This window comes from Coregonus clupeaformis, chromosome 16 (genome assembly GCF_020615455.1).
Source record: "Coregonus clupeaformis isolate EN_2021a chromosome 16, ASM2061545v1, whole genome shotgun sequence".
In the NCBI taxonomy this organism is placed as follows: domain Eukaryota; kingdom Metazoa; phylum Chordata; class Actinopteri; order Salmoniformes; family Salmonidae; genus Coregonus; species Coregonus clupeaformis.
Window position 1 is genome coordinate 44,571,617 of NC_059207.1, and position 26,189 is coordinate 44,597,805.

Below are 26,189 nucleotides of genomic sequence, written 5' to 3' on the forward strand. Positions count from 1 at the left end.
GGTGTTAGATGGTAGGGTATGTTTTTATTTTTTGAAGCAAAGTAAAAGGGAGTTGTACTCCAGTCTAGTAGGTGGCGGTAATGCAGCATTTATTGGATACCAACCGCCGTTAAACCTCATCGAAGAAGAAGCGCCCTGTGTGAATACCAATAACCTTTTCAGTGAAGTAGCAGGTTTTCCACTAGATAACATAGCTACAAAGTCAAAATTGGTCTTAATTTAAGGTTAGGCGTAAGGTTAGCAGTGTGGTTAAGGTTAGGTTTAAAATCAAATTTTAAGAAGAGAAATTGTAGAAATGGGTGGGATTTAGCCATAATTATGGCTGTGTTAACTTAACTAGTGACGAGCCGGCAGCAGCGGTAGGTCACTGTACCAAATAGGCGAAGTTGGTCAAAAGGGTACATGACGTTTCTCGAAGGAATACTAGTAATAAATCAGTCGGAAATTGGGTTATTATCACATCAGTAGTGGTGATTTTCGTCGCACATCTTCAATCAGCGCACAACTGTGAATGGATTGTAACAGTTACTATTTTGCTCTTTTAGACCAGCCTTACGACGACCAGTCGGCAGCCATAGCATAGCTCGACGCTAGGACAATTTGACGTTCGAGGTAAGCGAGCAAAGTTCGTCAATCAACTTTCGTTTTCAGCTGTTAGCGTGTTTGCTCTAGGAACATGCATTATCTCTGTATGTTCCTAGGTTTGCTAAGTCAGATATTTCAGATGTTCCGTTGTCAAACCAAAGGTTCAAACTCTCGAAAGACAGCGGATGTTAGCTATTTAGCTAGCTAATGAGATACAGTACTGGCCGTAATCCGCATCGTTAGCTAGCTATCCATGCTAGCTAGCAATTTTATCATATTGAATCCATAACAAAACGACGGTTGGAAAAAAAATAGCTTGACACTAGCCATCCACCAGTACTAGAACATTGTGAAGTTACAGTATGTATTCATTTTCATTTCTAGTAATGTATTTCACTGATCTTATTGTTCACCCTGCAGGAGACCTCGATCTGCCAGTGTAACAATGGCAGTGTTCAGTGCACAGGTGCTTCTGGCAGTAACAAGATCAAGGTAGGAGACCAGGTCACCTGCTCTATATTAGAAACCATTTAGGCCTGCACTTACCTCAACCACACAGTGGGGACACCACTGCCCGTGTCCACAAGATCCCTGCTAGTTAAATCAGTCGATTAACTCTCCAGGAAGTAATCTGGAAGAGTTGGTTATGTAAACAAGCTAGTCTGGTCTGTAAATGCCATAGGTGACACCCCATAAACCATTGGTCTAGTTTACATTAGAACAGCAGTGTGCCTGACTGGCTGCTGTAGTGAAAGTAAGGATATGTCAAATATGACTAGGCAGTCACTGACCATACCGATGTATCTATGTTCTGTCTCTAGGGGATCTTACCTGCTGTCTAAGAGGCACAGCTGCTGCCCCCTCCCCTCCACAGCTTACGTCCACCACAACCTGGACCCCCCCAGCCACCTGTCGTCCCTACCCTCCCTAAGGCGTTCCAGGTCTGGCTACCCTCACTGCGTTTGGCTCCATGGTTTCAAGACCCACAGTACCACCCTGCTGGCCAGATCTCTGCACAGCTCCTGTGTTTGGCTGCAGGACACCAAGGCTCCTGCCACCCCAGCCCAGAATGACCACCCAGGGACCCCCAAGAATGGCCCCTCTGGCCCTGCACCCCAACCTCCAGCTACTGCTCCCCCTGCTTCCGCCACTGTAGCGGCTGCAGCTGCTGCCCCTACGGTCCAGGTAGTAAGGAAATCTATTGGCCAGAGGATAGTGGATGAGCTGAAACACTACTACAACGGCTTCAGGCTGCTGGGGATCGATACCAAGATCGCAGGGAGGATGGTGTGGAGACTGCTGCACGGACAACTGCTCTCACGCAGGGAGAGGAGACGGGTAAGGCTGGGGGAGTGATGCACAATAAACCAATGTTTCATCTAGCTGCTCCATCAGATGTTAGCCACCCATGGCCCATAACGTCCCACCAGTGTGTCCCACAGACCTGACCAACACTGGACAATACTAGACTAGAGCATGGTTAGACTTACTGATGATGATCAGCCTGCTGCACACGCATGTAAACATTGATTGAAGGTGCTGAGCTGTATTTGACCTATATGTGACTGTTTTGTATTGACTCTAAACTGTGTCCTGCACATTGCCCTCAGGGCAGCCAGTATGGCTGATGTCTGTGTCTGCAGACAGTGCATAGTCAGTCAGACTGTCATTGTTGTGACTATTGAAGTGGCCATGCAGGAAGTGTAGGCTGAGCTCTGTCTGTGTTTAACCTGTTCCTTAAGGAGTAAATAACAGGGGGGGAGGGCAGGATTTATAGGAATACTCCCTGATGTGTAGTAAGGAGTACCAGGAACCTCTGAGTGTTTTGAAAACAACAAGTTGCTACCTTTTGAACTTGTTGAACCAATAACAATGTTGCTAATTTTTGCTTTGATGTTTTCTCTTGTTGTGCCTATTGAACACAACCTAAGGAGTTAAACCACATGTCATGAGGTATTCTAGTTTAACCCTCAGTCTAAGAACAAAACTGAGTTAATCTCAGGTCTGAGTCACCCATTGTGACCCTTAGATTATAAACATTTCAGAACGCTGCCTGCCACAGTGCCAGTGTTGTGGTTAATCTGCTATCTGAAAAAAGGACATTCATGTGGATGGTATACCCAACTGTCTCTCTAACAAGCTGCCTGGTTAAACACAGGCCACTTTAGGCTACAGTGTTATCAGCAAATAAGGTGGATTGATTAATGAAACACAGTACACGTAGGGTCGCAGGCATGTAGATACAGTACGTCACACAAACACACACACACCCTCAGTTGACTTCAGGCTCCATATTTATCAGTAAGGCTGATTGAATGGATGCATCTAGCCTATTGCCTCTGATACAAGATGGGCACAATAACACATGCACACATCCAAACACACCGCCGTGTGACCCTTGCTATGTGAATGCCATGGTAGAGCTTTACTCAGCACCGGGTCTATTTTAGAAAGGGACTGGCAGTGCTAGTAGTCTGCCAGAGACGGAGGGACAGACTCCTAACATAGTGTTGCCCATGGTGGGTCAAGGGGGATTCATTCTTGTATTGTGGCTTAAGACCAGGAGTGAAAGTAAGCCGATCCGGTATGGCGTCCCAGCAAACTAAATAGTGGGGGTACGCTATATCGGTAAAACATGAGTCTATCACAATAATTAAGAAAACTATAGGCAATTACACCGTTATTTAACATTACCGCAGGTCAGCTGCATGAAAATGAGTGAATTTACTTGAAAACGGGCAATATACCCTCCTGTTGCGATTTGATAAGTGGTCCAGACGAGACGCCCATACAGCAGTGGACGCAGCAATTCAGGCTTTTAGTGTTGTGTGCCTAATGATAATCGGCAATGTCATTACACTTTTAAAAAGTTTTTTTGTAACAGCTGTCTCTTTCCATTCATCTAATTGCGTGTGCACTGTTTGGATGCTGGAATTATTTGTGAGTGGACAAACGCAGGTAGCCAACAGGAGTGCCTTTTGAAGTGATTGTTTGACAATCAGATGAAAACGTCATGACTGGTTGTGTTTATGCCACATTAAAAGGTAATACATGATAAAAGTTACGACAAATCTTTACTAGACCCACAGAGATCATACTAAATTAGGAAGGATTCTATATGTTATTCTATGATTCATAAAAAAAATTGCGCGCACAGTACCGGTAACAAATTAAACCTACTTTTACCCCTGACCATATTAGTATTTTATTAGGATCCCCATAAGCTACTGCTAAAGCAGCAGCTACTTTCCCTGGGCTCCACATAAAACATGACATAATACAAAACATTAATAGACGAGTGCATTACAAGGACAGAACTACATACATTTTAAATAAGAATACACACTTTCATGCATTTATGCCTTCATAATTATGTGATTCATAGACTACTGAATGCAAGTGCAACACACAAAACAAGAAAGTGTGTTGCAAATAGGCTGACACTTTCTTCATTATTCTGATCCGACAAACTTTATCCTTTATCATACGTACAGTTTCACTATCCTGCTTATGTGAAATAACCAGCACAGTGTTTCAGATGGAGTTTCACTTATGTCCTTCACTCCGTTCAGTTCATAGAATGAATAGAACTTTCATCATATGAGGCTTCACCTAATGTCCTTCACCCCTATTCAGCTCATAAAAGGAACTAAACTATCAGAAATACGGGCTTCACTTCACGTCCTTCACCCTTGCTCATAACAATGAGCAAAATTCCTTGAATCTTGAGACTTTTTACAGTCTATTGCCCTTAACGGTTAGCTGAGATATATAGTGTAATGTTAGTCTACTGTCCATGAAAGGTTAGCTGAGGTATAGTGTAACGGGTTGCAGTCTACAACCCATGAAGGGTTATCTGAGGTATTGTGCCAGGCTTTGGACCTGCTCATAAAATGAACAAGGTCCCATGAACCAGATGGAGTTGTGTGCATAAAATGAACCAGAATCAGTTGGGAGTTTCACCTAAGACGTGGCCACAGACATTGGTTTTGTTGACTTGGTGGGTCAAAAGGTCAATCAAAGAGAACATTTTTAAGAAAACATTGTTTTGTCGGTCACATTTCAAAATGTTTGGGATCCACTCTGGGCATTCTATTTCTATGGGTGTTGGTGCAATGACGGGGCAAAACTCACATTGCATCACTGCATCTTTCTATAATACCAATCAACCATAGCCTACATAAGTCATATGACAATGTTTGGCTACTCTGATCCCTTTTATTCTCCTCTCCTCCTTTGATGTTGTTACTTATCGTTGTGTGAGACCTGTTACTGTTTGCTTTGCGAACCGTCTGTTTTCTCTCCAGCTGATGAGGACATGTGCTGACCTGTTCCGCCTGCTGCCCTTCATGGTCTTCATCATCGTTCCCTTCATGGAGTTCCTGCTTCCTGTCTTCCTCAAGCTCTTCCCTGAGATGCTGCCCTCCACTTTCGAGACCGAGACCAAGAAGGCACGTTCTTCACACTGTTGCAATGTTAATGTCCCTGACTTGTTGATGACGGACTGCATCTCAGTGGTCTAAACTTGCTTCCTTGTCTCCTCTCATTCATCTGCACTGATCTAGTCATGATATGCTAGGTGTCTGTTTTTCTGTTCTTCCTTATCAATGCAGATAAAGGAAAGGAGACAAGCACACTATTGAGATGCACCCCACTAGTGGATATCTTTCCTTAGACCTGTAGGCCAGTAGAAGGAGCAGAGGTGTGTCCCAATCTATTTTCTCCCTAAGTGCGCACTTGTTCACCTCCCTTCATAGATTTTACAGGAAATTACTACTATAAGAAACTCTCTAGCCCAATCCCCCACCAATCCAATGTTTTTACATTTGTGGGGAGTAGTGAACAGGTGCAGACTTCAGGAAGAAAGAAGTTATTGGGACACCCCAGGTCTTTGTGTGGGATTAGCCCCAATAGGCCTGGGCCCGATTTCCCGATAGTGATGGAATTTAGGCTTACGGGTGTTTTTTAACGATGCATCTTTCCTACAACAGCTGACGATGTAATATGCGTTTCCCAAAACCACGCAGAGAGAACAGTCTAAGTGCGTCGTTGGCGCAAGTGCCGACACTGATAGGATCGGGAAAAAAGGCAGCGCTTCTCTCGGATCAGCTTTCTCAATTCAAATCTTGCCTTATAACTATTTCACAATACTGACGACGGATCGGCTCCTAGAGCGATATTACCACCTACGGCTGCAAATATATTTGTATTACTTTTTGGGTGACCAGGGTGGGTCACAATTGAGACCAGGGTCTAATTTATTTTTATATGTTACTTGTTTTTATCAATTGCAAAGACATTGGCAACTTTATTTGTAGTCAACTTTGTTCTGAAGTTATCTGCGGTCAGAGAAAATAAACCATGTGATTCTATGTTTAGCGGAGATCTTCTGTGTATAAAGTGACGCGGGAGGGCAATAAAACATTAACGATGCAATAAGCTGTTCTACAAAAGGCAGGTGTTAGATTACGAGCGTTTTCAAGCGCAACGTTAATAACAATGGTTTTGGGAAACTGCTCTGAGATTTTAGCGATGCTCCTACGAAGGTTGTAATGATGAACTTCGCCTTAAGATGCTTTTGGGAAACCGGGCCCTGGCTAGTTGTAGATCACTCATGGCTGAATGACTCTCATATGTCCTCGTGCTCCTGTACAACAGAGGTGCCTGGCGTGGCCTCTCACGTCATGGCCATTGGGATACCTACAGGAAGCAGTGGTAGTGACCACCATTAGCCAACTGGAGCACTTTGAAAGTTTGTTTTCAAATAGACCCTCTTAAACATTACCTAGCAACTTCATAGAATACGATTGAGGCTCCTTTTTTAGAACCTACTCTATTTCTAAAACGAATCGCAAGTAGCTAATGCTAGCCTATGCATGAGGACCATTTGAGAAATAACTTCTCCCTCTCTCTTTCCCCTCCTTTTTCTCTCTTTAGGAAGAGAAGCAGAAGAAGGGTCTGGCTGCTAAGCTGGAGCTGGCTAAATTCCTCCAGGAGACCATAGCAGAGATGGCCAAGAGGAACAAGACCAAGGCTCTGACAGAGGATGAGACGCAGCGCTTCTCCACCTATGTACAGAAGGTAATTTAGCCAGGGGGCAAAGCATGCATCCACACCTCTGATTCATAATGTCATGAGTGTTTTCAAGTTTTCATCCCATTGTTTGTCATACAGACCTGAAAACGTTCAAGATGTGATAATGTTCACGTGCACGTGTCCCTCCCAAGCCTGTCTGGTCTGCATGACAAGTCCCCAGACTGCTGTAACTAACCCCTGTCCTCCCTGTGTCATCTCCAGGTGCGTCACACAGGGGAGCAGCCTACCACTAAGGACATCGTCAAGTTCTCCAAGCTGTTTGAAGATGAATTGACGCTGGAGCATCTAGAGCGCCCCCAGCTGGTGGCCCTGTGTAAGCTGCTGGAGCTGCAGCCCATAGGAACCAACAACCTGCTCCGCTTCCAGCTGATGAGGCAGCTGAGAACCATCAAAGCAGACGACGAGGTGATAGCCACTGAGGGTGTGCCTGCTATGAGTGTGTCAGAGCTGCAGGCAGTGTGTCGTAGCAGAGGGATGAGGTCACTGGGTCTGACCACTGACCAGCTACGCCAGCAGATGCAACAGGTCTGACACTCAACTTGTGAACAAATCATCATTAGTCGCATCATGCAGCCTTAGAATATATTGAAATTCAAAACATATAGCCCACCTTGTTAAAGATGCATAATGTCAAGCCACTAAAGGATTCAATCTATTTATTGTATTATAAGGGAGCGTCCCAAATGGCACCCTGTTGTGCCATTAGGGACGAAAAAGGATTAGCTTCTTCAGTGACCTCTGACCTGTAACCTCTCTCTCCAGTGGTTGGACCTGCACTTGAAGGAGAACGTTCCTCCTTCTCTGCTGCTGCTCTCCAGAGCTATGTACTTGACTGACATCAAACCCATTATACCTATCATACCCCCTGTACCCAAACTAGAGGTAAGACATCGTACCCCCTGTACCCAAACTAGAGGTAAGACATCGTACCCCCTGTACCTAGGGCTGTTACGCTGACCGCATTACTGCCACACCGGCGTTCACGAGTCATGATGGAAGTCAAATTCCACGTGACCGTTTAGTCATGGTAGTCCCCTGTAGCTCAGTTGGTAGAGCATGGCGCTTGGAACGCCAGGGTTGTGGGTTCGTTTCCCACGGGGGGCCAGTATAAAAATGTATGCACTCACTAACTGTAAGTCGCTCTGGATAAGAGCATCTGCTAAATGACTAAAATGTAAATGTTAACATGTAATTCGGCTTCTCAAAGCTCTGATGCTGCTGATGGTTATTAGTAGCCTACCAAACGTGCTAACTGCCTGATACTCAGCACTTTAATGTCCCTCTAATCACGCTAACATCAATGCAAATGAAATCGAAAATCTAATCAAACACTTCATGAGAGGCCATGACCTCATGTTGCGCAACATTTCTATAGGCTATGCAATTGCGTGAAAAAACAAGAGTTTTGATGGCCTCTATTAAAAATAGGAGGATCCCATCAGCTTTCTATAGGCTAGGCCTACTATATTTATTTCTCAACTTTCCTAATATTAAGCACATTGCTTCTCTTTACAACAGGAGTATAGCCTACCTGGCTGGAATTAAAATGAACCACGGGAAAAGTGTCCTCCATTCGCTATTTAAGTGCATGTATTTGTTTCCCCTGCCCCTGTTTCGAGACAGGTGCATGATAATGGTCCGTTCTAAATCAAAACAAATTTCATACATATATTATTTAGTATGTAAAGATAAGAATAAATCAAGAATTGTCTGATGGGGGACAATATTAGCCTATCACTTGTGAATTATATATTATCACTTGATGTCCAGCTTGTGTGCAGTTAGGCAAGAAACAGCGCGTGCCTTTTTTTCAAATCATAGTCGCACACATTTACATTACATTTTAATCATTTAGCAGACGCTCTTATCCAGAGCGACTTACATGAGCAATTAGGGTTAAGTGCCTTGCTCAAGGGCACATCGACAGATTTTTCACCTAGTTGGCTCGGGGATTAGAACCAGCGACCTTTCGGTTACTGGCACAACGCTCTTAACCACTAAGCTACCTCATGTAGCCTAGCCCATAGGCCTATATGTTTTAAGGTTTGTATCACAACTAAAGTGGCCAAATATCTTCTGAAAATTAAGCACATAAATCCGCTTAACAACTAGTGTAGAGCCTAACTGGCATACATACCTCCCGAGTGGCGCAGTGGTCTAAGGCACTGCATCGCAGTGCTAGCTGTGCCACTAGAGATCCTGGTTAGAATCCAGGCTCTGTCGTAGACGGCCGCGACCAGGAGACCCACGGGGCGGCGCACAATTGGCCCAGCGTCGTCCAGGGTAGGGGAGGGAATGGCCGGTAGGGATGTAGCTCAGTTGGTAGAGCATGGCGTTTGCAACGCCAGGGTTGTGGGTTCGTTTCCACCGGGGGGCCATTATGAAAAATAAAAAATAATGTATGCACTCACTAACTGTAAGTCGCTCTGGATAAGAGCATTTGCTAAATGACTAAAATCAAATCAAATCATACATACGCAGTGTGTGAGTTTCAAGTTTGGGGAAGATCATTTTCATAATGATAATGTAACATTGTGTTGCAGAAGGCCGCTCCTCCAGCTGAGACCCCACAGGGAACAACAGCCTCCTCCTCAGACTTACTAGTGGACCCAGCTCTGGTCATCAAAGACAGGCTGGTCAGTACACAGACACACACGACCTGGTCACAGAATGCTCAGTAGAGTAGATAAACCGGTTGTGGTCAAAGACAGACCGGTCCAGTATTTTCTCCAGGATGACCTGTGGTGGTGTTAGAGAAAGTCCTCATTTCTGGTGTGTGTTTCTTTTCCTCCAGGCGGAAGAGGTTAGAGACCAGGCTGCCATCGTCTCAGACAAACCTCCCACCCCTGCCCAGGTTATTCAGGTCAGTCATCTTTGACCCGCAGTCATGTGATACCCACAGGGAGCATCATTGTAGTGACTAGATGGCCATGCTAGAAATGACAGCGTAGCCGTAGTAAATACAGTGCATTCGGAAAGTATTCAGACCCCTTGACTTTTTCTACATTCTGATACGTTACAGCCTTGTTCTAAAATGGATTAAATTGTTTTTTTTTTCTGTCATCAATCTACACACACTACCCTTTTAGAATTGTTTGCAAATGTATTAAAAATAAAAAACAGAAAAAATACATTTTCATAAGTATTTAGACCCTTTACTCAGTACTTTGTTGAAGCAGCTATTACAGCCTTGAGTCTTCTTGAGTATGATGCTACAAGCTTGGCACACTTGTATTTGGGGAGTATCTCCTATTCTTCTCCGCAGATCCTCTCAAGCTCTGTCAGGTTGGGTGGGGAGCATCACTGCACAGCTATTTTCAGGTCTCTCCAGAGATGTTCGATCGGGTTCAAGTCCGGGCTCTGGCTGGGCAACTCAAGGACATTGAGACTTGTCCCGAAGCCACTCCTGCATTGTCTTGGCTTTGTGCTTAGGGTCGTTGTCCTGTTGGAAGGTGAACCTTTGCCCCAGTCTGAGGTCCGGAGCTCTGTCAGTGACCATCGGGTTCTTGGTCACCTCCCTGACCAAAGCCCGATTGCTCCGTTTGGCCGGGCGGCCAGCTCTAGGAAGAGTCTTGGTGGTTCCAAACTTCTTCCATTTAAGAATGATGGAGGCCACTGTGTTCTTGGGGACCTTCAATGCTGCAGAAATGTTTTGGTACTCTTCCCCACATCTGTGTCTCGACACAATCCTGTCTCGGAGCTCTACGGACAATTCCTTCAACCTCATGGCTTGGTTTTTGCTCTGACATGCTCTGTCAACTGTGGGACCTTATATAGACAGGTGTGTGCCTTTCCAAATCATGTCCAATCAATTGAATTTACCACAGGTGGACTCCAATCAAGTTGTAGAAACATCTCAAGAATGATCAATGGAAACGGGATGCACCTAAGCTCAATTTCGAGTCTCATAGCAAAGGGTCTGAATACTTATGTAAATAAGGTATTTGTTTTTTATTTGTAATAAATGTTTTAACTGTTTTCGCGTTGTCATTATGGGGTATTGTGTGTAGATTGAGAAATTGTTTATTTAATCCATTTTAGAATAATGCTGTATCGTAACAAAATGTGGGGGAAAAAAGAAGGGGTCTGAATACTTTCCGAATGCAGTGTAGATGGCCAGGCTGCTGGCAAGTAAATGACTGTTCACAACTTCACTTAACATCTTCATAACTTGTGAACAATGAAATTAGTTTTTTGGTCTTGATTTATGGTTAGAGATGGTTAAAGGTTAGTGTTAGTGGTAATTACATTAACCCCAATTCCGTCTCCCTTTCTCTCTCACCACATCCTAATCGCACACACCACAACAAACAACTGCCCTGCCAAGATTAGCACCATTGTGGGCTAAAAGACAAACAAATAAACAAACCAGTCACATGAAATCATAGCTATTTAACCATCGATCCACCATTTGTCACATTCATTAACCATATAGGATTTATGAGTAGTTAAATTACTGTATGCCCATAACAACAGGTTTTATTCAATTATTGTTCATGTCCACGCCTGAAAATCACCATTATTCAATTAGTGCCATCCGTTTCTTTACATCATTTGTTTGTAGATTAACCTTTGCCCTCTGACCTCTCCCCCAGGCTAAAGCAGCAGAGGCGTCCCAGAAGAGCAAGATAAGTGCCAATGGCGTGTGAGGAGGACTGAAAGGGCTTGACTGTACCCCAACCCTGTGTCCTTAGGGTTGGGTGGGGGCTATCAATCAAGCTCATCTACACCAAGAGGGATCAGTCAACCCAGCCACCCCTCTGCCCTCCTTAACACCTTCTCATTCTCCTCCTTATCCCCAAGACCGGGGGCCGTGAGTCTGTCCCCAAGTCCCCCGTCCTCCCTGTCTAGCCAATGGGGCTCGCTGTGTGATGGAAAGGTCATAAGATCATCACATGAGATGATAATGTCATCAGACCAGACAACGCTTGGCTAAAATGACACTTTGCTCTGGATCAGACCCCTCTCTTCTCTGGCTACACCTGGAGTGCGGCCACTGGCAGGTGTTTAAAACGGGACACCCCCCTCTGCTCTGTCTGATCAGTCTCTGGTTCTTCTCACCTGCATCTATTTGGTCTACATGTTATGCACTCCATCCATTTTGGTTTCACACTCAATCTCAGGACACTGTTACGTAAACTCTGAAAAGTCCCTTGACTGGGATTACCTTTCGTTTTAGGGATCACAGTTACCCAGTGATGTAACAAATATTATTATGTCCTTGAAGAGTAGACACAGCCTCTCAAAACGTACCATTTGGCCCAGTGTTCTGGTTGGTTGGTTTTGGTGTAACTTTAGTTTGTTTCACTTCAGGTTGTATTTAGACCTAGCCTGGTCTCAGATTCGGGTTGTATTTAGACCTAACCTGGTCTCAGATTCTGATTGTATTTAGACCTAGCCTGGTCTCTGATTCGGGTTGTATTTAGACCTAGCCTGGGTGCTGAAGCTCAATCCTCTTGACGAGACACACCGCAAAGGCGAAAGCAGGATGTGGCTGCGGTGTTTTAACGGTCACCTGCTGGCTGTCGACGAACGGTGGCGATTCAACATGTAGAATTGTCAGGAAATACACAGAAAATAACGTCCAATGTTTTGGTTCAGAGGCGATGGGACGGCCACCCGCTGCTTTGAACCATTCATCGTCAAGGTGTGTTTTGTCTCTTAGAGTTGGCCGAATCACCTCCAGATCTGGATCAGACTAACGTAGACCACCACCACTTCCTCCCCCTCGTGTATATTTGTAAATACCCTGTAAATTGTTCTCCGTGTCTGGCAGACAAAGTACAGCTGCTCTGTACGTTGTTTATGCCACGCCCTCAAGCTCGCTCAACTAAAGAGTTCTATGAACTTTTGCCCTCCTATTATTTTGTTTGTTGAATATTTAAATTTAAGACTGGGCAACTCTTTACATTAACTTGCCTTCATACCAGGAAGTTACTCTCTAACTACTCTGGTAACCAGAATGTAAATGTTTAGCTCTAAATGGTCTTTGCCGATAAGGTATATAAACAATGATTGATGTGTAAAGGAAATTGGGCAAATTATGTCCAGCTAGTTACCATGGTAGTTGCATTTAATTACAACAGAAAATGTAGCACACGTGGTATCTGTGCAATTTATTGTGAAGTGTGACCATATGACTGAGTGGCCCTATGTAATTTAGCAGACACTCTTATCCAGAGCGACTTACAGGAGCAATTAGGGTTAAGTGCCTCTGTCGATGTGCCCTAGTCAGCTCGGGAATTCAAACTAGCGCCCTTTCGGTTTCTGGCCCAACGCTGTAATTGTAAGATAGCGAGAGAGTTCACTCCTGATACACAGGAGAGTCTGTAGGAGCACCTAAATCCTGATAATCAACACAACCACCTATCTGTGGACAATTAGCTTTTCTATTGGAATATACTGTGTATATATTGTGTTAATGCTGTTATACTACTACCCTTGATTTACACATTTAAAATAGAATATACTTGACTTTGACAGCTATTGGAAATGATCCATACCCACTGTTAAATCTAAACTAGAGAAATGTCTAAAGAGAAGTGTAAAATAATTTATTTCAAACAGCATGAAAATGCAGGATTTGCGAACTCTTAAAGGATTGCACAAGAAAGTGTTACATTTTATTTTTTAAATGTGGTTCTCAAATAACTTGAAATATGGCCCCTATTTGATGATGAAATGCCTAGTACCTATCCTGCTTACATATGTTAACACAACTATGTGACCGAGAAGGTTCCTGGAATGTTTACTACATAAACATGCAGAATGTGTACTGTATATGTTTCATGCTTGTGTGTGTGTGTGAGAGAGTGTGCATTTGGTGTTGCCTTAGCCTTGAGGAAAACCTCTTTTCAGTATCAAGTTAGGTCAGGGTTTCCCAAACTCGGTCCTGGGGCCACCGCTGGGTGCATGTTTTGGTTTTTGCCCTAGCGCTACACAGCTGATTCAAATAACCAACTCATCAAGCTTTGATTATTTGGACCGGGTTTGGGAAACCCTGAGTTAGGGGGTTACCTTTATGAACCCCTCCCCACCCCTCCAACCAAATTGCATTACTTCTCCTGACTTCACTGATTAGTCAGTGGCTGACCATTCACCCTTTCTGAATGGAATAGAATGGGCTTCATAGTGCATCTTCCTCTCCTTCCAATCACTGATCTGTAGGGGTGTGTGTGTATAAGCAAAACCAAGATGTCCACCCTTCTGCTTTGACCAATCCAACCCACTCAGACCTGTGATTAATTCAATGGAGGGTAGAGAGGACTATGAGACCAGGGACACTCCTTTCCATCCTTAGTTTATTGTTCAACTTGGTTTAAGGATTGTTTTGCAAATTAATTTACAGCCAGGTCTGTAAAAAGGTGCTTTGTTACCTCTGCTCTCTGTGGAATGCCTCTTCTGCCCCAGCCCCACTGACTCTACTATAAGAGATTTAAGCTATTCCCCTGCCTTGTTCCTTCCTTTGGCTCCCTTCCTTCATGTTGACAGATGCGTGAAAGGAATTCACCATATTACTGCTTATGCTGTTACCTTTTTTTGGTCCTTTTAGATCAGTGATCATGGAGGTAAGGAGATTAGGAAGGTGGGGGAGAGAATTAGGACACATACTTAGATTAATGTAGACTCCTGTGTATATACCCTCACTCACATGCCCAATACCAAACCAAACACTAACTCCTACCCCTAAACACTTGTTGGTACAAGCAATATAGTGAAAGGCAGAACTATATTGCTAATGGCCTACCTTTCAGATCAACAAGCGGTCGACGTGTGGGGTTAGAGTTTGGTGTGGAGTTGGGTAACATGAACTATACTGAACAAAAATATAAATGCAACATGTAAAGTGTTGGTTTCATGAGCTGAAATAAAAGATCCCAGAAATGTTCCATACACACAAAATGCTTATTTCTCTCATTTGGTGCACGAATTTGTTTACATCCCTGTTAGTGAGCGTTTCTCCACCCACCTGACAGGTGTGGCATATCAAGAAGCTGATTAAACAGCATGATCATTACGCAGGTGCACCTTGTTAGGGACAATAAAAGGCCACTAAAATGTGCAGTTTTGTCACACAACACAATACCACAAATGTCTCAAGTTGAGGGTGTGCGCAATTGGCATGCTGACTGCAGGAATGTCCACCAGAGCTGTTGCCAGATAATTTAATGTTAGTTTCTCTACCATAAGTTGCCTCCAATCTCGTTTTAGAGAATTTGGCAGTACGTCCAACTGGCTTCACAACCGCAGACCACGTGTAACCACGCCAGCCCAGGACCTCCACATTCGGCTTCTTCACCTGCGGGATCATCTGAGACCAGCCACGCGGACAGATGATGAAACTGGGGATTATTTCTGTATGTAATAAAACCCTTTTGTGGGGAAAAACTCATTCTGATTGGCTGGACCTGGCTCCCCATTAGGTGAGCTTGGCTCCAAAGTGGGTGGGCCTATGCCCTCCCAGGCCCAATCATGGCTGCACCCCTGCCCAGTCTTGTGAAATCCATAGATTAGGGCCTAATTTATTTCAATTGACTGATTTCCTTATATGTTGAAATTGTTGCATGTTGCGTTTATTAATTTGTTCAGTATAGAGCCTAAAGGTCCTTCCAATTAATGTCACACAGACCTGCAGAGAAAGAAAGGGATTGTGGTCTTTCAGTGTGTTGGTGTTAACAATTTGTGGTGAAATTGAGAGTTGATTTGGTCAGAATAACTTTTATGGAACAGTAGCTCATCCAATCATTTGATGGCAGATATGGTCAATGGTCCTTACATCGAGATACTTGAAATATGATACGCATTACTAGAACTTGCCACATAAATAATGCATTGATATCAATTAGAGATTTGCATAAAGTTTTGCGTGATGGGCAACATAACTGTGGTTCGGATTCAGCCCTTCACTGCATGGACCTGCACTCGGGGAATAAGAATGTGCAAAATACTCTGCAAATGTATCCACAGGTGTTGTACTGTATCATGTATTGATATTATTAATATGACATTAAAAGACAGTGAGGCTGTGTGGAGTTTGTCCTTTCTGAATGATTGTCTGCACCCTTTGTCATAATGGAACCCCTGTGTTGGACCCCTGTGTTCCCTTATTCCTCTTCAAACTGGCTTTTATCTTCATAGTTTAGTAGTTTATTTAATTCGGCACAACTCGTATGTATTACTGCTATTAGCTAGCACTGCGCTAACTCTAGACATTATGGCTATGCTATGACCATGCAGGAATGCAATTGTGAATGATTGAAGTAGATCAGGGATGCCCATCCCTCGTGAAGAGCTACTGGGTATGCAGGCTATTGATCCAGCCCAGCTCTAGCACACCTGATTTAGGTAATCAAGGTTCTGATGATCAGCTGATGAGTAGAATCAGGTGTGTGTAAGAGCAAAAGCTTGCATAACCAGTAGTTGTCTGGGAGGAGGGTCGGCCGTCGCTGAAGTAGAAGTTACCCCTAGATCAGCATGTTGTAGAAAATGATCAAACAAAGTACTTTCAGAGTTTTTGTAGAATCAAGATAGACTTTATTACACAATCAATAGAGCCGAGCTGGTCTGCAGAGCAACTGCCGTCCCCGTTTATACAGCTTAATCTTTTCATATCATATATGAGCCACTATGGTTTCTTTGTCTAGCTTCTTTCCTGTCTATTTCCATGTCTGCTTTTTCTCCTTTTCATATAATATCGGAACCCCCTCTTTATCCAAACAGCCACCCTCCCTTGACCTTGAGCCACTATGGTTTCTTCTTATGGCTATGTGTATGGGTCATAGCGCACAAACAAGTAATAACGTTAGTTCTGTTACTACTCATATCTTCACACAGCAGCACCCTTGGAAGATAGTAAAAGACAGGACTGAAAAACTGTGGTCACTCTGAGGCTCTTTGTCTTGACTGTGTGACCAGGTTACTCAGAAGCAACGAGAAATGGAAAGAATACAGGTCTATCTGTTCCTGAAGTTTATCTCCATCCCATGTCCTTGACTACACACCCAGACCAGCTGCAGGGAGCTAGAGGGAACCATCCTTTCTCAGAAGCACAGCATTTGCATAAAGAAATGTCCCTACTATTGTTAAGCATATTATAATATATGTAATGGAAAATACCTATAGAGCCATTTCATCATGGCTCTGTTTTCACCCTTTAATTGGTTCTTAATCCGTAGGCACATAGGGCATATAGGCGTTTCATTCTACAACATGCATAATTCATATAATTGGTTTGTTATGTTGTCTTCCCTTAAGTGAGACAGAGTAGTTAACTAAAAATCTCCAATATATTCCCCCTTTGGGACTTTTATAGGTCCCACATCATTACACACAAACACTGCAAATGTATATAGTGACCAATATATGAATATAGGATATGTAGTGACTATCATCCTTGCATTAAGGTTATATTTTCAAACATCACAGTCTTCAGCAGTAAAGGGTAGCTCAATTAATCCTTCGCAACCTACATCCTGGCCCTGGGTCATGGCAACATTTAACATTACATTTGTTACCAGTTTTAAACACATATTGCAGCAAAACTTCAACATGAGGATGAGCAGCAAAATCAATACAATGACTAAAACAACGGTCAGACACAGTTGCATGATCCTCCCTCCAAACCTGGTATTATCTGGCCTAGCACACGACGGTGGGCCTGTGTGGTTGTGTAATACAGAGAACGTCATGGGGTCAGGGTCACATGGTATCTCCACTAAGAATGGTTAGTCTATTTGCATATTCAGATTTACATTTACATTTTTACATTTACGTCATTTAGCAGACGCTCTTATCCAGAGCGACTTACAAATTGGTGCATTCACCTTATAGCCAGTGGGATAACCACTTTACAATGTTTTTTTTTTATATAATTTTTTTTTTTTGGGGGGGGTGGGGGGGGGTAGAAGGATTACTTTATCCTATCCCAGGTATTCCTTAAAGAGGTGGGGTTTCAAATGTCTCCGGAAGGTGGTGAGTGACTCCGCTGTCCTGGCGTTGTGAGGGAGCTTGTTCCACCATTGGGGTGCCAGAGCAGCGAACAGTTTTGACTGGGCTGAGCGGGAACTATGCTTCCGCAGAGGAAGGGGAGCCAGCAGGCCAGAGGTGGATGAACGCAATGCCCTCGTTTGGGTGTAGGGACTGATCAGAGCCTGAAGGTACGGAGGTGCCGTTCCCCCCACAGCTCCATAGGCAAGCACCATGGTCTTGTAACAGATGCGAGCTTCAACTGGAAGCCAGTGGAGTGTGCGGAGGAGCGGGGTGACGTGAGAGAACTTGGGAAGGTTGAACACCAGACGGGCTGCGGCATTCTGGATGAGTTGTAGGGGTTTAATGGCACAGGCAGGGAGCCCAGCCAACAGCGAGTTGCAGTAATCCAGACGGGAGATGACAAGTGCCTGGATTAGGACCTGTGCCGCTTCCTGTGTAAGGCAGGGTCGTACTCTCCGAATGTTGTAGAGCATGAACCTACAGGATCGGGTCACCGCCTTGATGTTAGCGGAGACGACAGGGTGTTGTCCAGGGTCACGCCAAGGCTCTTCGCACTCTGGGAGGAGGACACAACGGAGTTGTCAACCGGGAGGAAGAGCAGCTCCGTCTTGCCAAGGTTCAGCTTGAGGTGGTGATCCGTCATCCATACTGATATGTCTGCCAGACATGCGGAGATGCGATTCGCCACCTGGTTATCAGATGGGGGAAAGGAGAAGATTAGTTGTGTATCGTCAGCGTAGCAATGATAGGAGAGGCCATGTGAGGATATGACAGAGCCAAGTGACTTGGTGTATAGCGAGAATAGGAGAGGGCCTAGAACTGAGCCCCTGGGGACACCAGTGGTGAGAGCACGTGGTGCGGAGACAGCTTCTCGCCACGCCACTTGGTAGGAGCGACCGGTCAGGTAGGACGCAATCCAAGAGTGAGCCGCGCCGGAGATGCCCAGCTCGGAGAGGGTGGAGAGGAGGATCTGATGGTTCACAGTATCAAAGGCAGCAGACAGGTCTAGAAGGACAAGAGCAGAGGAGAGAGAGTTAGCTTTAGCAGTGCGGAGAGCCTCCGTGACACAGAGAAGAGCAGTCTCAGTTGAATGACCAGTCTTGAAACCTGACTGGTTTGGATCAAGAAGGTCATTCTGAGAGAGATAGCAAGAGAGTTGGCTAAAGACGGCACGCTCAATAGTTTTGGAAAGAAAAGAAAGAAGGGATACTGGTCTGTAGTTGTTGACATCAGTTGGTTTTTTGAGAAGGGGTGCAACTCTCGCACTCTTGAAGACGGAAGGGACATAGCCAGCGGTCAAGGATGAGTTGATCAGCGAGGTGAGGTAGGGGAGAAGGTCACCGGAGATAGTCTGGAGAAGAGAGAAGGGGATAGGGTCAAGCGGGCAGGTTGTTGGGTGGCCTGCAGTCACAAGTCGCAAGATTTTATCTGGAGAGAGAGGGGAGAAAGAAGTCAAAGCATAGGGTAGGGCAGTGTGAGCAGGACCAGCAGTGTCATTTGACTTAACAAACGAGGATCGGATGTCGTCAACCTTCTTTTCAAAGTGGTTGACGAAGTCATCCACAGTGAGGGAGGAGGAGGGGGGATTCAGCAGGGAGGAGAAGGTGGCAAAGAGCTTCCTAGGGTTAGAGGCAGATGCTTGGAATTTAGAGTGGTAGAAAGTGGCCTTAGCAGCAGAAACAGATGAAGAGAATGTAGAGAGGAGGGAGTGAAAAGATTTACCCCTATGGGAACTCCCACAAGAGGAGAATGAAGAGAAAGAAGATCTCACTTAGATATAGACTGTTATGAGGGACTGAGGGGCATGTTAACAAAACTGGAAAATGATAGGATAGATGAACAAGATTATGATGGGCAAAGTCAGCGGGAGGATGCAAGTGATGAGGAAGATTTGTCTGCTGTTGTGGTCGGTGTTCTTGATTCCTGGGTCTGTTTCCATTATTTTTGTTTTGCCACTGTCCAGGGGATTGTTGTGTGTACACATTCACTACTGGTATGGCAGGAGCTCTTTGGCCTTCTGGTTGAGGCGGCGGTTGTGGACCTCCCTGGACTACAGGTGCCATGGCGCCCTCCTCTGGCGGTGTTGGAGTAATCACCGGAGTTTGTGTTTTATTTTTGTCCTTTCTTGTCAGCTCTTCCAGCTGCATCTGTGTCAGTTTTCTCTGAATGTCTCTCCCCTGCTCTGTCAGTTTCTGTTCGTCTTTCCTGTATTTTTCTACTGCGTGGCTAACATGGTCGCAGAACTCTTTGTGTGACTTTGACGTTAGTCCCACCAGATCTTCCAGTCTGCTTCTGACAGGCGATGGCATTGCTTCCATCAGTGATGTCCTGAACAGTGTTGTCATCAGTGGATCCCCCTCTGGGTCTCTTTCTGTTTCTTGTCAGCACCTCTTGAGCTGGTCCTCCAGGTAACCTGCCGGGTTTTCTTTATCTCCCAATGGCTCCCCTCTCAGTGCTTTCGGGTCTATTTTGGCCGGATACTCTCTTCTCAGAGTGTGCCATAGTCCTGGCCTATAATTGTGAAATGCCACTCCATCCAGTAGCATCCTCCGCACCGCCTGTATGAGCCTCCCGCCTGCAATAGGTTCTCCATTTTGGCCACTCCAACCACCCTGGCCAGCAATGCCTTCAAGTCTCCCACCACCAGTAGTTTCCCCATTGTTTGTTCTTCAAATGTTCTAATCCATTTTCCTGCTCCTTCATGTATGTTTAGCAGCCTAGTCACCAGGCCTTCCAGGTCCTGTGATCCCCAGGGCTCATAGTGAACATGTGTCCCCTTTACCAAAATGGGATATTGAGCTCAATACTTTTCGGGCTTTTTTATTGTCCTTCTGTTTCTTAATTCTCTTTTTGATTTTTCCAGGTGGGCTTGCATTGCCTTACCTAATTCTGTTACTATAGATTTGCCTCCCGTGGCTCCTTGCTGTGATAATTGTCCCTCTGTCTCACTCTGTTCTTGATCAGAGTCAGCACACTGTCTAAGTTCTTCATCTTCCTCATCACTTGCATCCTCCCGCTCACTTTGCCCATCATAATCTTGTTCATCTATCCTATCATTTTCCAGTTTTGTTAACATGCCCCTCCGTCCCTCATAACAGTCTATATCTAAGTGAGATTTTCTTTCTCTTTTTGGGGTGGAAGCTTGCTGCTTCCCTTTTTCTACTTCTAGCTCTACATTCCCTGCTTCATAGTTCTTTATTATGGTATCCATTTCCTCACACACTGCCATATCAAACGTTCCTTCCTTTGGCCATTTTGTTGCCATCTTTCTGGTAATGTTATCATTGTAACCTATTGCATTAATTTAGTCAAAATATACATTTGTTGTTTAACAAATCTAGAACCTACAAAAAGTTGGTGGTGTCCCATCAGCGTAATAGTCAAAACTACCTGCAATCCACTGTTCCACATAACGGAAACCGGTTATCGTTTTAGAATTCATTAACTGTTTGCATAAATCACTGGTGTTACGCAAACTATAGAATTGAGTAATAATAATTAGAAATTGTCAAAGAATGTTTCCGATTCAAATATTCAGACCTCTGCTTCAAATGTCCCATTGCGTACCTTACAGCCCGATATAGCCCAGCGAGCACGACTCTCTTTCAACCGCGGACAAAAATATGGCATTAGTAAAGTCTATAAACAAACCACCAATAACTAATAACATATTTGCATTGTGATGAGGTGGTGTACCCGAGCTTGGGTGGCGTACCCGAGCGTTGAGACAGGACAGCTCCTATCCCAACCTCGGACGCATCCACCTCCACTACGAACGGTAGTGATGAATCGGGGTGGGCCAGTACTGGGGCTGAGGTGAACAGACCCCGCAGTTTGCTGAAGGCCAGGTCAGCCTCAGCAGACCAGCGGAGCCGGGACGGCCCACCCTTCAACAGGGAGGTCATGGGAGCTGCGACCTTGCCAAAGCCCCGGATAAACCTCCAATAATAGTTGGCAAAGCCAAGGAAGCGCTGCACCTCCTTAACCGTGGTTGGAGTCAGCCAATTACGCACGGCTGAAATGCGATCTCCCTCCATCTCCACACCTGAGGTGGAAATACAGTATCCAAGGAAGGAGACGGACTGCTGGAAAAACATACACTTCTCTGCCTTAGCATAAAGGTCATTTTCCAACAGTCGGGCCAGCACCTTGCGAACCAGGGACACATGCTCGGCGCGCGTAGCGGAATACACCAGGATTTAATCGATGTAGACCACTACACCGCGACCAAGCATGTACCGAAACACCTTGTACACAAAGGACTGGAAAACTGAGGGAGCATTCATCAAACCATAGGGCATCACCAGGTATTCATAATGCCCCGTGGTTGTGCTGAATGCTGTCTTCCATTCATCTCCCTCTCGGATACGCACCAGGTTGTACGCGCTCCTGAGATCTAATTTGGTGAAGAAGCGCTCCCCATGCATTGATTCAATCACTGAAGGAATGAGGGGAAGAGGATAACTAAATCTTATCGTCTCACTGTTCAGTGGTCGATAATCAATGCACGGGCACAGACGTATATACCCCTGGCGCAGGGACTCGGTGACATATGTTTCCATAGCCACCGTTTCAGCCTGTGACAGGGGGTATATATGACTCCTGGGAAGTACAGCGTCTACCCGGAGGTTTATCCTGCAATCCCCAGCCCGATGAGGGGGTAATTTAGTAGCCTGCGTTTTAGAGAACGCTTGTGCCAGATCGAGGTATTCAGGGGGAATGCGCATGGTGGAGGTACTGTCTGGACTTTCCACCGTGGTTGCACCAACGGAAACACCTAGACACCTACCCTGACACTCTCGCAACCACCCCGTGAGAACCCTCTGCGGCCATGAGAATGTGGGGTTGTGGAGTGCTAGCCAAGGAATACCTAATACCACAGGGAAAGCAGGAGACTCAATAATGGAAAAAGTAACCTGCTCACAATGAGTCTCCTGGGTAATCATGGTGACTGGTGCAGTAACTTCCTTAACCAACCCGGACCCTAATGGTCGACTATCAAGTGCTCTGATGGGGCATGGAATGGATAGGGGAATCAATGGAATGCCTATTTTCGAATCCCCTGTCCATAAAGTTCCCAGCTGCGCCTGAATCGAGAGGTGAGTGAACTCCCCATAGTTCTCGAACGCGGCTCCTCCTTCGTTCCACACCACGTTGGCCCACTCCAGGGCTTTCCCCGAGAGGCAGGAGACGAGGGCGGACACCTTCTCCTGCTCCGATGGAACCTGATGCTGGAGAAGTAGAGTATAGTTGGAGAAAAAATCCTTGGCACAGCGCCGCTGTCCCGTCGAACTCCCCTGGTCGGGATATGTGGATCCCTCCGGGTGCTGAGGTGTAGGTGGCGGGATCCGGTTGACCAGCTGGTCTCGACGGATCGGGCTCTCTCCTCTCCAGGCGTTGGACGACCTGAAGAAGCCGACCCATCGCTTCACCCAAGCTGGCTAGCATAGTTGAATGCTCCTGGACCCGTTCCACGACTCCAGGCATGTGCATCTCTCCCACTGACTCCATAATCAAGGTGGGTGATTCTGTGATGAGGTGGTGTTGAAGAATTCAGGCGCAGGAGGGTAAATCACAGAATAACAGGCTTTAATCCGCAAAATACAGGTTTACGCAGAAATGCGTCAAACACGCTCCAGGGCACAAAACAGGCACACTGGAAAATACAAGGCACACGGGAAAATACTCCCGTTGATACACAATACACAAGCTCCACCGAGCTTCACAAACCTCCACAATAAACAATCACCCACACAGACAAGGAAACAGAGGGAACTCTTCTACCATGACTAATGAGGGAATAAGGACCAGGTGTGTGTGATTGAAGACATGACAAATGGATTGATGATAAATGGATCGGCAGTAGCTAGTAAGCCGGTGACGCCGAACGCCGAAACCTGCCCGAACAAGGAGGGGAGGCAGCCTCGGCGGAAGTCGTGACATGCATTCACATTATTAGAAGGCATTATTTTCATTCCAGTCTACCCAAACAATTCAAATTCGAAATTCTCACTTCCCTATTAACTTACTTTCCTTTGTTATCAATTAAGATCATGGCCACAGCTCTATCGCAATTGCCAATCCACTATTATTAGAAGTCAGTAGATTTAGGTAACTGTCCTTTCTGATTACATCTTTAAAATAAACACTGGCTACTATATCAATCTAAGCAACCCATGGCCATAGTTGAATTATAATCAGAAACCCAGATTTTAGTCAGTAACACAGAACCTATGCCTATTGAAATAACAAGTAAATCCCGCAAATATCCCAATTACAATGGTTTGTAGTCATAACATCTGGCACATAACACAATTACCAGAAAATAGCCTTAAAGGTCGCCCAAGTGTTTCTTTGCAAAGATCTCACATGCTCAAAGGGAATAAATTATCAGTCAATGTGTCAAATCCCCATTCATTGATTTGGAAACAGATCTGGCGAGTTTAATCAAACGGATTATGTTTTCCCTTGCAACATAATGAAATTCCTTTACTACATCACATTAGCTCTGCAATGATAATTAGTTTGATGGAAACCCTAAATTGGCTCTGTACTATGTTATAAATTACGTCGATAATCTCCAGGCCTTATGGGCAGTTTTTCCTTACATGTTGTACTCAGACGGAGAAAATCCCATAAGCCTTTATAGTTACATCATTAGGGTAAGTCAATTCCCCATATTTTTCAAAAAGTGGACATACGCCACTCAGTTTCCGAGACTATTGCCCAGACTTTGTAGACAGTCATATAATACTTAACCTTATCTCTATCAAATGATCCATAAACGGCACCAACTCAGAAAACGTTAATTTATTGTTTCCCACCCCTGCCGTACATCTACGCTTGGGTGCGCAAGTTAGTATATGAATATTATTCAAATTAATACTTTCTCAAATCGCTAGTAATTGATTACACACATATAAAATTCATCATATTTTCATACTTATTTCCACATTCACACAACTCTCATATCACATTCACACAATGCTATTCCCAAACACACTTAATCAATATTTGTATAACCTGCAGGAATATTTTCTTCTATAAAAGGGGCCCAAATTTGAAATGTCAAATCTATCACATTACCATTTTACTATAACCAATTTGACCATAATCATAAATCACTTCTAAGGTTTCCAAATGTGGGAAACCTGCATTGATCTGTCACACCGAGGTACAATGGCCGGACCATACCCTAATTTCCCCTATTAATACCCACGTTACTATTTTCAAAAAAATTCCTTCCCTTCTATTTTCGTAATCTAAGTCTTTCGTATCTAAATTGCTATATCTGCTTTTCCTGTCTTTCAGTATATCCACATCATATGTTATTATGTTTATGTTTGCTGTCACTGTGTATTCTACTAATGTACATCCCTTTATCCTATATCTGAATGTGGCTGGTTCTCGTTCTATTCTTCGTCTTGGCATTTATTCCCTAACTTTCCTTTTTAGTTTTCTCTTTTACTTCTTTATATACTTGTTTATACCTGGACGGCTAGTCCATATCTCAAATTCTCCAAGCCAGATTTCTATTATTACTATTTCCTGTATCCACCACTGTTTAAATAATTGTGGTTTGACTGTTATCTTTTCTCCCAGTCCACGCCACCACCTTCGAATGTTATATTGGGGTGTTCTTATTTGTGCCCACCTTGCTCTTAATTCTAACCCTCCTGGTAATGTGAATTTTTCCACACTCAGTATGTCAATTAACATTCACACACCGTTTATTCTTCTCCTCCTAATGCGAGATTGGGCACGCCCTCTCCCCACCAGAGACAGAAGCTTCAAGCGACCTCAAATCTAGTCCCTTTCCTGATTCACTTCCTCAACACAGAAAAGGCTATTATTCGTAGGATTTATTTTTCTTTTCTGATCACCCACACAGATGAGCAGCCACTCGCGCCAAAATGAATCGAACAGAATGGCCAGAAGGACGAACAAATGAATCAGACGAATTGAACAAATTCAACAGATGAACAACTGAGTGACCTCGATGAATTGAATGCACAAATTGAGTCAGACCAGTTGACCAAGATGAACGGATTGCTTTCGCAAACTCGAACGGGTTAAATAAAACCAGTCTTGTACAAAACGAGTCAGACAGAAAAATCGAATCAAACAGATTGATCAAGCTGATCAAATGAGCAACCTGAATGAGACAGATGAAACATCCAACTTAACCAAACTGAATGAATCACAGCCGCCCAAGCAAACTATCCACGCGCACAGGCTGAGCAGACCTACTCTACCTAGCGCTTTCTCTATGTTTTGCAGCCCTTGCGGCTATTTCGCTTCTGCTCACATTTGACATTTTAGACATTTAGCAGACGCTCTTATCCTTGAGCGACTTACAGTTAGTGAGTGCATACATTTTTTTCACCTACTCAGGATGAGCAGCACTACTCTAATTATTAAATCACCTACTCAGGATGATCAGAACTACCCTACCAAACTTTTATTTTACATTTACGTCATTTAGCAGACGCTCTTATCCAGAGCGACTTACAGTTAGT

At 44.5% G+C, this 26,189-nt stretch overlaps 1 protein-coding gene and 1 non-coding gene across 4 annotated transcripts; both read left to right on the top strand.

Moving 5' to 3' along the window:
• The first annotated feature begins 133 nt into the window (after positions 1–133).
• LOC121584988 (LETM1 domain-containing protein LETM2, mitochondrial-like) lies at positions 134–14,564 on the top strand. 3 transcript variants are annotated; one of them, XM_041901276.2, is made up of 11 exons: positions 134–161; positions 546–612; positions 1,006–1,077; positions 1,407–1,923; positions 4,893–5,036; positions 6,523–6,666; positions 6,883–7,206; positions 7,444–7,563; positions 9,225–9,317; positions 9,476–9,544; positions 11,277–14,564. In XM_041901276.2, exons 3-11 carry the CDS (start codon positions 1,031–1,033, stop codon positions 11,328–11,330), a joined length of 1,512 nt encoding a protein of 503 aa, XP_041757210.1. In that variant the 5' UTR covers positions 134–161; positions 546–612; positions 1,006–1,030; the 3' UTR covers positions 11,331–14,564. The 3 variants fall into 3 exon arrangements, with proteins under 3 accessions (XP_041757210.1, XP_045081677.1, XP_041757211.1); XM_045225742.1 differs by lacking the exon at positions 134–161 and having other exon boundaries at positions 224–612; XM_041901277.1 differs by lacking the exons at positions 134–161; positions 9,225–9,317 and having other exon boundaries at positions 224–612.
• On the top strand, positions 7,713–7,787 carry trnap-ugg. The gene has a single exon. It is a non-coding gene; the product is annotated as a tRNA-Pro (tRNA).
• Positions 14,565–26,189: the final 11,625 nt, after the last annotated feature.

What these genes read in the sequence shown, in the direction of transcription:
- LOC121584988 (XM_041901276.2), top strand. Translation starts at nt 1,031, where the DNA reads ATGGCAGTGTTCAGTGCACAGGTGCTTCTGGCAGTAACAAGATCAAG. An exon ending in CCCCTGTACCCAAACTAGAG is followed by an intron (nt 7,564 to 9,224) that starts GTAAGACATCGT and finishes ATTGTGTTGCAG; the next exon opens with AAGGCCGCTCCTCCAGCTGA. An exon ending in TGGTCATCAAAGACAGGCTG is followed by an intron (nt 9,318 to 9,475) that starts GTCAGTACACAG and finishes CTTTTCCTCCAG; the next exon opens with GCGGAAGAGGTTAGAGACCA.